Genomic DNA, 11535 nt, shown 5'->3' with positions numbered 1-11535 from the left:
TCCCTTCCTGTTGCTGCTCCAGATTCTGAGGGTAGTAGCAATGGAGACTCAGAGTTGCACTTGGTGAGACTCTGGGGAGTCCTTTCCTCCCTTCAGCTGTCCCCTTGTTGTGGAGCAGATTGGAGGTGGTGTCTCCACTGATAAACTGTTGAACTGTTAGCAGCCACTTAATCTCTCCTTAGGTCCCTCTCTCCTCTCTGTCACCAGCCACGCATGTTTGTACTCATGGGTGATTTACTGGGTTCCTGTGGTCATTCTAGTCCTGTGTTGTTTTGGTCCGGGTGGTCTCCTTTGGTATTCCTAGTTGATCCGGGAGAGGAGAGGAGAGGAGAGGAGAGGAGAGGAGAGGAGAGGAGAGGAGAGGAAGTGATCTGCTGCTCCTAGCTCCGCCTCTGGAAGCCAAATCTTAGGAAAGAGAAGAGTTCCTTTCTGGCTTTGGCAGTGAACTGGAGAAGGCAAGGGCGGTAAGACTGGATTCCCTGATGGGGGAGATCTTCACAAGTGGTGCAGTGCTACAGATGTCTTTGTCTTTCTCCCTTTCTCACCACTTCCCTCTCGATTTCTATCTTGGTGATTTACTGGGTTCCTGTGGTCATTCTTTTTTTGGTCCCGTGTGGTCTCCTTTGGTATTTCTAATTGATCCAGGAGAGGAGAGAAGAGGAGAGAAAGCGATCTGCTGCTAGTAGCCTCTATTTTTGAACCAAAGCAATGCACAGGTCTGCTTATGGTGGTTGGGGGATTGACCTTGGGACTTCAGAGTCTCAGGCATGAGAATGCTTTCAAAGTGATTGTGTTATCTCCCCTGTCAGTCCATAAATTCTTTACGCAGACATACACTTCTTGGGTATTACAAAAACCTAATTTTTTTTTCTTTTTCTTTCTTTCTTTCTTTCTTTTTTTTCTTTTTTTTTTTTTTTTACCAGAGTACTACTCAGCTCTGGCTTATAGTGGTTTGGGGGATTGAACCTGGGACTTGAAAGCCTCAGGCATGAAAGTCTCATTTTATAACCATTATGCTATACCCCCACCCTGCCTCCAGAGTTATTGCTGAGGCTCAGTGCCTGCACCACGAATCCATTGCCACTAGAGACCATTTTTTCCCCTTTTGTTGCCTTTCTTTTTTTATCGTTGTTGTGGTTATTACTATTGTCATTATCTAGGACACAGAGAAATCAAGAAAGGAGGGGAGACAGAGAGGGAGAGAAAAAGACAGACACCTGCAGAACTGCTTCACCCCATGTGAAGCAACTTCCCTGCAGGTAGGCTGCCGGGGCTCTAACTGGGATCCTTAGGCTGGTTCTTTGGCTTTTTGCTACATGTGCTTAACCCGCTGCGGTACTGCCCGACTCCCCAAAAACAGCATGTTTGAATGTAGGCTTGTATGTTCCTAGAATCAGTGAAACAGCAATTTCAGTGTTTCACTTTTTATGGAAAGCTAATCCAATACCAACATTAAAAAATATATAGCTCTGCGTGGTCTGGGAGGTGGCACAAGATAAAGCTTTGCACTCTCAAGCATGAGTTCCTGAGTTGAATGCCGCAGCACTTGTACCAGGGTGATATTTGGTTCTTTCTCTCTCCTCCTCTCTTTCTCATAAATAAATAAAATCTGTAAAATATATATATATATATACTTTGATTATATCTCCTTGATATTAATACATTTGACATTTCAATAGTTATAAAAATTTAAGCCAGCATATTGCTGCTTGCATACGCAACAGATACTTCAAAAATAATTAAAAGTTGGTCTTGTCATTCCTGGGTCTGTCAGGGGTGAGCTGCCTGCAGGTGGCGAAATGAGACTGAAGACTGAGAGATTTCACCTGACATCACTGAAGAGGTTCAATGTCTCAGCCCTCCCCTCTTTCCTAAATTTCTCTTCAATTCTCAGACAATCATGAGACCCTCCAGCACATGTTCAAGCTGCTTCCCATGCACAGTGGGATTCAACTCCCAACTCCTCACTCATTAGCTGGAAGACAGGGAACAATTCCAGGGTGCCATTCACTGGAGGATTCTGCCTGCAGGGAAAGCCTAGCCTATACTGTGCCCTTAGTGTAGGCCAGCCCAGGCCAGAGCCCTCCAGGGGTGTCATCTCACTGGACCCCACCAGATGCCAACAAGTCAGTGGGCCTCAGTCTCCTGACTTCCCAAGAAAGTGAAGCCCAGCCCTAGTCCCCTAACCTAGCAGCCCCAGCCCTGAAGCAAAGCAGACAGTCTTTGCTTGGTGACTTCTGTCCAGGCCTCTGGAGTAAGTAATGGTGTGGGCTCCATTAATTGTAACAGGAGAGTTTCCAGTTAGCAAGAAAATCTTTGACTCTAGAAGTATCTGTTAGTTGTTTCTGGAAGAGAAGAATATTTGTTTCCACAGAGTGACTAAAGAAAGTCCAGATGTCATCAGGATGCTGGCCAGGCTTCCCTGGACTGAAGACCCCACCAATGTGTCCTTGAGCTCCGCTTCCCCAGAGACCCACCCTACTAGGGAAAGAGAGAGGCAGACTGGGAGTATGGACCCACCAGTCAACGCCCATGTTCATCAGGGAAGCAATTACAGAAGCCAGACCTTCTACCTTCTGCAACCCACAATGACCCTGGGTCCATGCTCCCAGAGGGATAGAGAATGGGAAAGCTATCAGGGGAGGGGGTGGGATATGGAGAATGGGTGGTGGGAATTGTGTGGAATTGTACCCCTCCTACCCTATGGTTTTGTTAATTAATACTTTCTTAAATAAAAAAAAAAAGAAAAGAAAGGGATGCTTCCTCACTAAGGGGCACCTCAAGCCTCAGTATTGATTGCAGGCACCCTGAAACAAACCTCTATGCAGGGAGACTTCTGTGGCTTACACATCATTGACCACACATTATACCATGAGCAAGGACCAGGTTCCAGTCCCAATACAAAGCTGCCGAAGAAATCTTCAGAAGCAATGGTGTGGAGCTAATGCTATCTCTCTCTCTCTCTGTCATCTCCCCTTAACATCTCTCTGTTCTATCAACTAAGATGAAAAAATTAAGTGAAATACAATAAAATATGCTAGATAGTGGAGATAACATAGTAGCTATGAAGAGACTGTATGCCTCTGGCAAAGATTCCAGCTTTGAACCATAGTAGCTGCTGAAGCCAGAGTGAAAAAAATGAGCTGATATTCCCAGGGGCCTCAGTGCCTCAGGCATGAGATTCTGTTTGTATAACCATTAGGCTGACCGGCCTTCCTATCCCATAAATGATTTATTCTAATTATTTATCCAAAATAATCCCTATAAATTAAAATTGCCATTGATATTTTGTTGATCAAGACACAATTTAAAACAACATAAGAAATAATTATTTGTGGGGCCAGTTGGTGGGATACCTGCTTGAGTGCACATGTTACAGTGGGCAAGGACCCAAGTTCAAGCCCTGGGTCCCCACCTGGAGGGGGAAAGCGTCACAAGTGGTGAAGCAGGGCGGCATGTGTATCTCTGTCTCCTCTACCTGTCTCCCCCTTCTCAATTTCTGGCTATCTCTATCAAATAAATAAAGATTTTAAAAAATAGTGAAAAAATGTTTAAAAAGAAATAATTATTTGGGAGTTGGGTGGTATTGTAGTGGGTTAAACGCAGTTGGTGCAAAGTGCAAGGACAGGCGTAAGGATCCCAGTTTGAGCCCCCGGCTCTCCACCTGCAGTGGAGTCACCTCACAGGAGGTGAAGCAGGTCTGCAGGTGTCTGGTCTTTCTATCCCTGACTCTGTCTTCCCCTCCTCTCTCCATTATTTTGTCCTATCCAACAATGATATCAATAACTACAACAATAAAACAAGGACAACAAAAGGGAATATTTTTTAAATAGAAATAATTACTTATAATATCAGCTGATTTTAGCAATGTGGTGTTGCTATCTATAAATAAACAAATAAATATAAATATTTCAAGAAGCCAATAGGTGAATAAGGACCCAGCTGTGCTCTACCATGTTATTAGATGGTGTTTTATCACAGAGTACTCTCAGACTTTTATTTGCAACAGTTATTGGAGGTATCATAGGTGCTGGTAAGACAGGAGAATCATTGCATTAAGATCCATTTTATTTTTCAAAATTTCAAAAAGGAAACATTCACAAAGGAAAATCTCCCACAAGGACTGCAATCCAAACTACAGCTCCAAATTCTGATTCAGTTACTTACAAAATTCATAATTCTGTTTAGACTAGAAAAATTCCCCTAGAAATTGACCTACCTTATGACCCTGCAATTCCTCTCCTGTGGATATATGTTCAGGAACCCAACACATCCATCCAAAGAGATCTGTGTACACATATGTTCTCGGCAGCACAACTTGTAATCGCCAAAACCTGGAAGCAACCCAGATGTCCAACAACAGATGAGTGGCTGAGCAAGTTGTGGTCTATATACACAATGGAATACTACTCAGCTATTAAAAATGATGACTTCACCGTTTTCAGCCGATCTTGGATGGGCCTTGAAAAATTCATGTTAAGTGAAATAAGTCAGAAACAGAAGGATAAATATGGGCTGATCTCACTTTCAGGCAGAAGTTGAAAAACAAAATCAGAAAAGAAAACACAAGTAGAACCTGAAATGGAATTGGCATATCACTCCAATGTAAAAGAATCTGGGTTGGGTGAGTGGGGAGAATACAGGTCCATGAAGGATGATAGAGGACCTAGTGGGGGTTGTATTATTATATGGGAAACTAGGGAATGTTATGCATGTACAATCTATTGTTTACTGTTGAATTTAAACATTAATTCCCCAATAAAGAAATAAAAATAAAAAAAGAAAAATTCCCTAAAGACCCTTTCAAATTCCAAAGTGAAATCCATTTACTATAGTCTAGTACTGATGTTGGGTCTGTTTGCTTCCCAATCACATGGACCTGGTGTCAGAAGCAGAGTTGAGGCACAGTGAGAAACAAAATTGATAAGATGTCAGTTCTTGTCAGTCTATTGACAGCTTCTTAAATTTCCTGACACAAGACTTGCAGGGTAGAATGATGGGCTCCGCATTTCTGAACATCTTCTCAGCACATGAAGAACATTGACCAGTGCTCACCCCAATGGACCTGGAGTGTCTAAGGTCCTTGAGAATCATTATGATCTGAGTACAATGCGACCTAAATGTTGCAGGCTGCAAAACTCCCTGTGGGCTGAAACTCTCCAGAGGGGCTGGATAGAGCTCTAGTTTTAACCTGCTGATGCCCAAGGTACAGCTTAGCAGCTTTTCCAGGGTGGCCATGGACAGACAGGCGGTTCCCATGCAGGCTGAGGGAGCTGAGCTGGGAGCAGCTGCTCAGGGCAGGGAGCAGGGCCTCAAGCTGGGGGTCCTGGAGGCCACACAGACCCAGGTCCAGGTGCTGGAGGGTGGCTGCATTTACCTCCAGCAGAGATGGCAGGCACTTACTGACAGAGGTTAAGGGACTCCCTTCAGACACAGGTCCTTTAGTTGACTGATACATGGGCATCAGAACACATGAGTCAATATTTTTTTTTCTAAATCTGCAGTTAGTGAGTGAGAAGACCTCCAAGGAGGTATTAAAACACCTGGGAAGAGAGAAAGAGACTTTAGGATGGACCATGGGTTTGGCAGGAGAGTATCAGTCATGTGGGAGGTCATAATGTGCTAAGGCTCAAGGATGCTCTTGACCAAAATTAGTATAATGCTTCTTAATGAACACTTTTCCTGTATTAATGAGCCTTGCTTTGCATTATTGCAATTCCTCAACTATATTTCTTTATTTTTAGGTAGAGAAAGTCACACCTTTTTTAATGTATAAATTATGGAATATACTAGAGCATACTCAGAAAGAACTGGCCACTTTTTACAAAAATGTTGATACTTTTACAGCAGCATTGGATCCTAATGAAAGTACTCTCTCAGGATTCCCTCACACGTTCTTTGAACGGGAGCCTCACCATAACAAGTCTGTGTGAGACTACTGTGAGTAATGTCACAGAACTAACCTGGAAAAGGTCCCACAGCATGTATGGGATGGGACCTGTCAGTCTCCAGGGCCTCTGTGACACGTCTCCATGCTCAGCATATATTCTGCTGATTTCCTCATTCCTCAGCTGCAGACTGTTTAGTGCCCTCTGCTTGCACTGTCTGTATATTCACAATGCTGCCTGCTCACAGCTGACAGTTCAGGAATTGGAGGCATAGTGTGGGATCTCTTCTTCACAAACCCTTCACTATAGTTGTCTAGTCATCTAAGAGACCTCTTCAGACTGGAACCTGAGAACCAACCACTCTCACTAGACTGAATATTCCACCAAGCATCTGAGAAATATATTCCTTCCATAACTGTGAAAGTTTGTCCTGTGCCTTCTCATGGTTAAGGTCTGATGGAATATTTAGGATGAGAGATGGGTAGGAGTGGAAGAGTGTAGTAGCTATATAAAATGTCCTTCATTCCTGACTCTTCAGTTGTCTCAGGAATAATCTCTAGCACTTTCATATACTATTATTTTGAGAGGCAGTCTGGCCAATAATAACAATAAACAATGGTATATAATAGAAATGTGAAGCAAGAATCTGGAGACCCAGTGTCTCCTGCACAGTTACTCTGTCGGGGACACAGTCCTACCTGAACTGACAGTGCAGATGGTCCTTGAGGAAGGAGGGAGATTCCAGGTACAGCTCTTGAAGATGAAGTAGCTGGGAGCATTCAGATGTGAAATTGTTGATAGACAGCAACCTCCATCTTCTCTTTTCTGGGGTGGTTGCAGTAGGAATCTTGATGCAGACCACCAGTCTCTTGAGGTTACTCAGCATGCCCAGCAGGTTAGCAAGCATGCCCAGGGTGGAGAATGGCAAGGTACAATGGATTCCCACCTCCTTGATGTCACAGCATGACACAGCATACAGAAACCTGGAATACTTTCTGGTCAGGTAATGTATCCTTACAGTCTTACAGGAAAGGTGCACTCCCTTAATTTTTTTGGTCCAGTTCAGCAAGTAGGTGGAAAACCTATCAACTTGTTCTTCACCAAGGTAGAGGTCTACACACACCTCCAAGTAGGGTGTGGCATTCTCTTTCTTTGAAGTTCCCTCAGGCATCAGTTCTCTCTTTTGTGAGTATGCTTGGAGGTAGGTTCCAGTCTATATGTTCCAGAACTTTGCCCTTTGAACTGTAAATCCAGCACTTGTAATCTGCACCTGCTTTGGGCAAAATAGGACACTGATGAAGTTGTAAAAAAATGAACACAGTATTTGACCTACTGCTAACATTTGAAAGAATCAGACAGCCTAAGTCTGATATTATTTCAGCAAGTCACTGCTCTTATGACATTTTAGATATATTTTTCCCATTATAAGTATATTGTTTTCTAAATCAAGGAAATAAAAACTCTATCATATACTTTCATTGTAACTGCAATGAAGCCAAGTTAGAAATTAGAAGACTTCTTTTTGCTTGTGTTCTCTCTTTTCCAATAGTTCTATAACTAGGGCATGGAAACTACAGGACTTTCTCTGATAGGGAATATTTGTTGAAACTATTTAGAGAGTTTCACAAAGATGGAAATGGTAGGGCACATAGTATAATGGTTCTACAGAAAGACTTTACTGCCTGAAGCTTCAAAGTGCTGGTTCAATTCCTTACACCAATATATGACAGCTCAGTCAAGTCATACCAACAGATAACAAACAAAAACAAATAAGGAGAGAGAGAGACCTGTGTGCTCAACACTGGAACTATAGCACTGGCCAAAAGTCAACTCTTGAGGAGAGCTCCCCAGTGGGCTAGGAGGTATTACATTGGCATTAGAAGCCTTGGTTCCTCCCAATGGTCCTCTACTCTCCCTGACCCAGCTAAATTATAGGAAACACAGACCCTCTCAGACTATGGATCCTCCTTACCTGGGGGAAACTTTCTGCTTGATCAGGACATCAATTCCATCCATCACAGCTTTGAAACTTGGATTCTCAGGAGCCCTGTCATGAACCAGGGATCCCAGAGGGAGTCTTTCAAAGGGCCATATCAGCACTATGGCCTTCAGGGTCTTATAGCATCCTTGAATATGTGCTTCCAGAAACAGACTGGGTAAGAGTGCATCAGGTATGTCCTTCAGGGAAGAGATAGCCAAGTTGTCATCCTTCAGCAGGCTCTGGATGGTCAGTTGTAGGAGACTGGATGGATTGTTGTAGTTCATATTTGGTTTCCACTGTTAGTTACTATGAGAGTTCACAGTCAGAGATCAGTTCAAGGAACCAAAGAGTCACCAACTAAAGGGTTTCATTCTTTTTAAGTTAGATATTTTGATGTGAGATTATAATAGTCATGCAACTACAATGCTGATATAAAACTGAGAACTCAAATCAAAAAGCAGTGGACATACAACTCTATGGAGCATCTCTTTGCATACATTAGAGAAACCAGAGGCTAGATTTCTAGCTAATAAGCCAGACTTTCCTGCTTCTGCACCCCATAATGACCCTGGGTTCATATTCCCATGGGGTTAAAGAATAGGAAAGATATCAGGGTAGGGAATGGGCTATGGAATTCAGGTTGTGGGAATTGTACCCTTCTTATCCTATGGTCTTGTCAGTGTTTCCATTTTATAAATAAATTTTAAAAATTCCAACTAAAAAGGATATCCTATCACCATTTTTAAAGATTTTATTTATTTATTAATAAGAAACATAGGAGGAGAGAGAAAGAGCCAGATATCACTCTGGTACATGTGCTTCTGGGGATTGAACTTCATACCTCATGCTTGAGAGTCTGATGCTTTATCCGCTGCACCACATCCCGGATGAGCCTATCACCTATTTTTAAGTTATTACTTATATGAAAATATGAACCAGTAAACGTAGCCCAAAGATAGTAAGCCCTGCATGCATGAGGCCCTAAGTTCAGTTTTTTTTTTTTTTTTTACCAGAGCACTGTTCAGTTCTGGCTTATGGTGGTGCAAGGGATAGACTTTGGAGCCTCATGCATGAGAATCTGTTTGCATAACAATTATGCTATCTGCCCTCCACCCCCTCAGTTTAATTCTTGCAACAAAAACAACAGCTCCAGTAACACAGCCTTGAGCTCTAAGTATGTGACTATAATCTAACGATAAGGGTGCATATGTTATGACTCACTCACAAATTTAAGAAATTAGAACAAAAAACGACAGTACTGGGTGTGACTCACCCTGAGGTACTAACACATTGTAGTACCCAGGGTTCAAGATCCAGGTCCCTACCTATAGGAGGAAAGCTTCATGAGAGCACAGTTTTTTTTCTCTCTCTCTCCCCTCACTGTTTCTTGTTTCTTTTTGACTATCAAATAAAGAAAAAATATATTTAAAATGACTGCCAACAGTAGTGGATTCCTTTCCAGTAACTGAGCCCCAGCAATAGCCTTGGTGTCAAAACAAACTAAACACAAATGAAAAGATGGAAAGGGGAAACATAAAGCAAAATTTGGACTGGTTTTCTGTATTGCTCCAAAGAAGGGACTCAGGAGACAGAGACTGGGAGAGGCATAGGTCAGATCCGGAGTTCCTATTCCTAGATGATAGAACTGATTTTTCTCTCAAAATTTTACCCATCTGTCAACAAGTGAACAACTGTATTATAAATCATTTGCCTCCCAATTAAAAAAAATTAAGAACAGAAAGATAACAAGTAAACACTTAAGATATAAAGGAATAAAATTCCCAAAATTATTTGTCATTTAAAAACTTTGAGGGAAGGGAAGATAGCATATTTATTATGCAAACAGATACCCATGCCTGAGGCTTCACAGGTCCAAAGTTGAATCCCCCTAGCACAAACATAAGCCAGAGCTGAGCAATGCTTTGGGAAAAAAAAGTATTTAAAAATAAGTAAACATGTGAAAAAATGGATAATAGAGTGTTGGTATGCTTCTAATTCTACTTCTGAAAACCCCTTTGAGACAAGAGATGCCCATAGAGGCATGAAGCTCCACCAGAGGCAGGAAATGCCCTTTTGCCTCCTAGGCCTTGCCCTTTGAGTAAGGAAACGCTCCCCTTGGCATCACATTGGTTATTGCTGCTCTCCTATTTTGTTTTCCATGTCTTATGCAGTTCTTTTGAAAACTCCTGTACGATATAGGTTTCTGTTCACCCCACATATCTGATACTATGGCCACTAGTTAAAAAGAAAGGAGGAATTGTTGGTATGCTTCTAATTCTGCTTCTAAAAACCCCTTCTGTTTCATTTGGTTTAATCTCCCCTGCTTAACACTGCATTTTATTTACATAACCACTGTATTCTATTTACATAACCACTGTTAACAAGCACAACCCTCCCTCCAGGGTATTGGTGATTCAGTGGTAGAATTCTTGCCTGCTCCACCCCCTCTCCTTGTCACACCCTGTTTTTCACCAGACACTATTCTCTCCACCCTCTCTACATCACATCCTGTTTACACCCTACTTGGCAAGTATGTTAGTTTAGTTTAGTCTAGCTTGGCATAGATTGTGCTGCATCCTGAATGAATAAAGAGATACTGCCTACAGCACAACCATGAGTCCCGGGTCATCTGTCTCCCATCAGTGAAGCTCAGCCTGACACTCTCACACAGAAACTGGTGTATATCTTGGTTTTGGGACTTTGTTAGAAAGTGAACCACCTGAGATGGAATTAGAGTATACTATGAAAGGAAAAGTCTCACCCGAGTAATGAAGCTGAAGAGTTGTCATTCCACACATGAAGTCTCTGGAAGTCTGAATTGAAGCATGTTGAGGTGGCAATCATTGCATTGGTTAGGTTGTGATCGGCAGATGCAATATTATTTGATATGGATTAGGAGAGGCATACGGGAAAGTGGGCCCTATCCAAGGGTTCCAGGACTGGGGGAAGTAGAGGCTCTATAGTGTAGATGTGAGGATCCTGCTGTCTTAGGGTTCAAAGAGACAATCGATAGTTAATATTATCATCACATTAATTGGTAATTGGATTAACTTTGAAAAGCCCTTTTGTTAGGGTTTGCTGTACAGTACCCAGTATCTTGAGATACCTGTGCTATTGGTTGCTTCTGATCTACTTGGTCTAGGTTTTTGAAAGAGTCTTCATATCAATTGCACAGCCTATATATTCAAAAGATTCAGTTTGTGTTTTGAAAAACTTGGAGACATACAATTAATTTTCCCCCTCTCATATTAATTAACTAGTGATTTATATGACTACATTTCACTAGGAGTGTACATAAACACCATTCCCACCACCAAAAGATTGTGACCAATCCCTCTCACCCACTCCCACCCCCCACTGGCCCAGGAATCTGCATGTCTACTCCTCACCACAGGGTTTTTACTTTGGTGCCCTACTTACAATTTGGTCAGGTCCTGCTTTTAGTTTCCCTTTCAGATCTTCTTACTCAACTTCTGTTGATGAGTGGGATCATCCCATACTCATCTTTATCTTTCTGACTTAGCTCACTTAACATAATTCCTTCTAGCTCTGTCCAAGATGAGTCAGTGCAGGTGGGTTCATTGTTCTTGATAGCTGCATAGTATTCCATTGTGTATATGTACCACAGCTTTCTTAGCCACTCATCTGTTGTTGGGCACTTGGGTT

At 42.2% G+C, this 11535-nt stretch overlaps 1 protein-coding gene across 1 annotated transcript; it reads right to left on the bottom strand.

Moving 5' to 3' along the window:
• Positions 1-5116: 5116 nt before the first annotated feature.
• On the bottom strand, positions 5117-8153 carry LOC132541484 (PRAME family member 20-like). Its single transcript, XM_060202389.1, has 3 exons — positions 7861-8153; positions 6587-6883; positions 5117-5543 (listed from the first exon to the last, which is right to left on the bottom strand). Exons 1-3 carry the CDS (start codon positions 8151-8153, stop codon positions 5117-5119), a joined length of 1017 nt encoding a protein of 338 aa, XP_060058372.1.
• Positions 8154-11535: the final 3382 nt, after the last annotated feature.

Source organism: Erinaceus europaeus, chromosome 11 (genome assembly GCF_950295315.1).
Source record: "Erinaceus europaeus chromosome 11, mEriEur2.1, whole genome shotgun sequence".
Taxonomy (NCBI): Eukaryota; Metazoa; Chordata; class Mammalia; order Eulipotyphla; family Erinaceidae; genus Erinaceus; species Erinaceus europaeus.
This window is presented reverse-complemented; position numbering and strand designations above follow the sequence as displayed.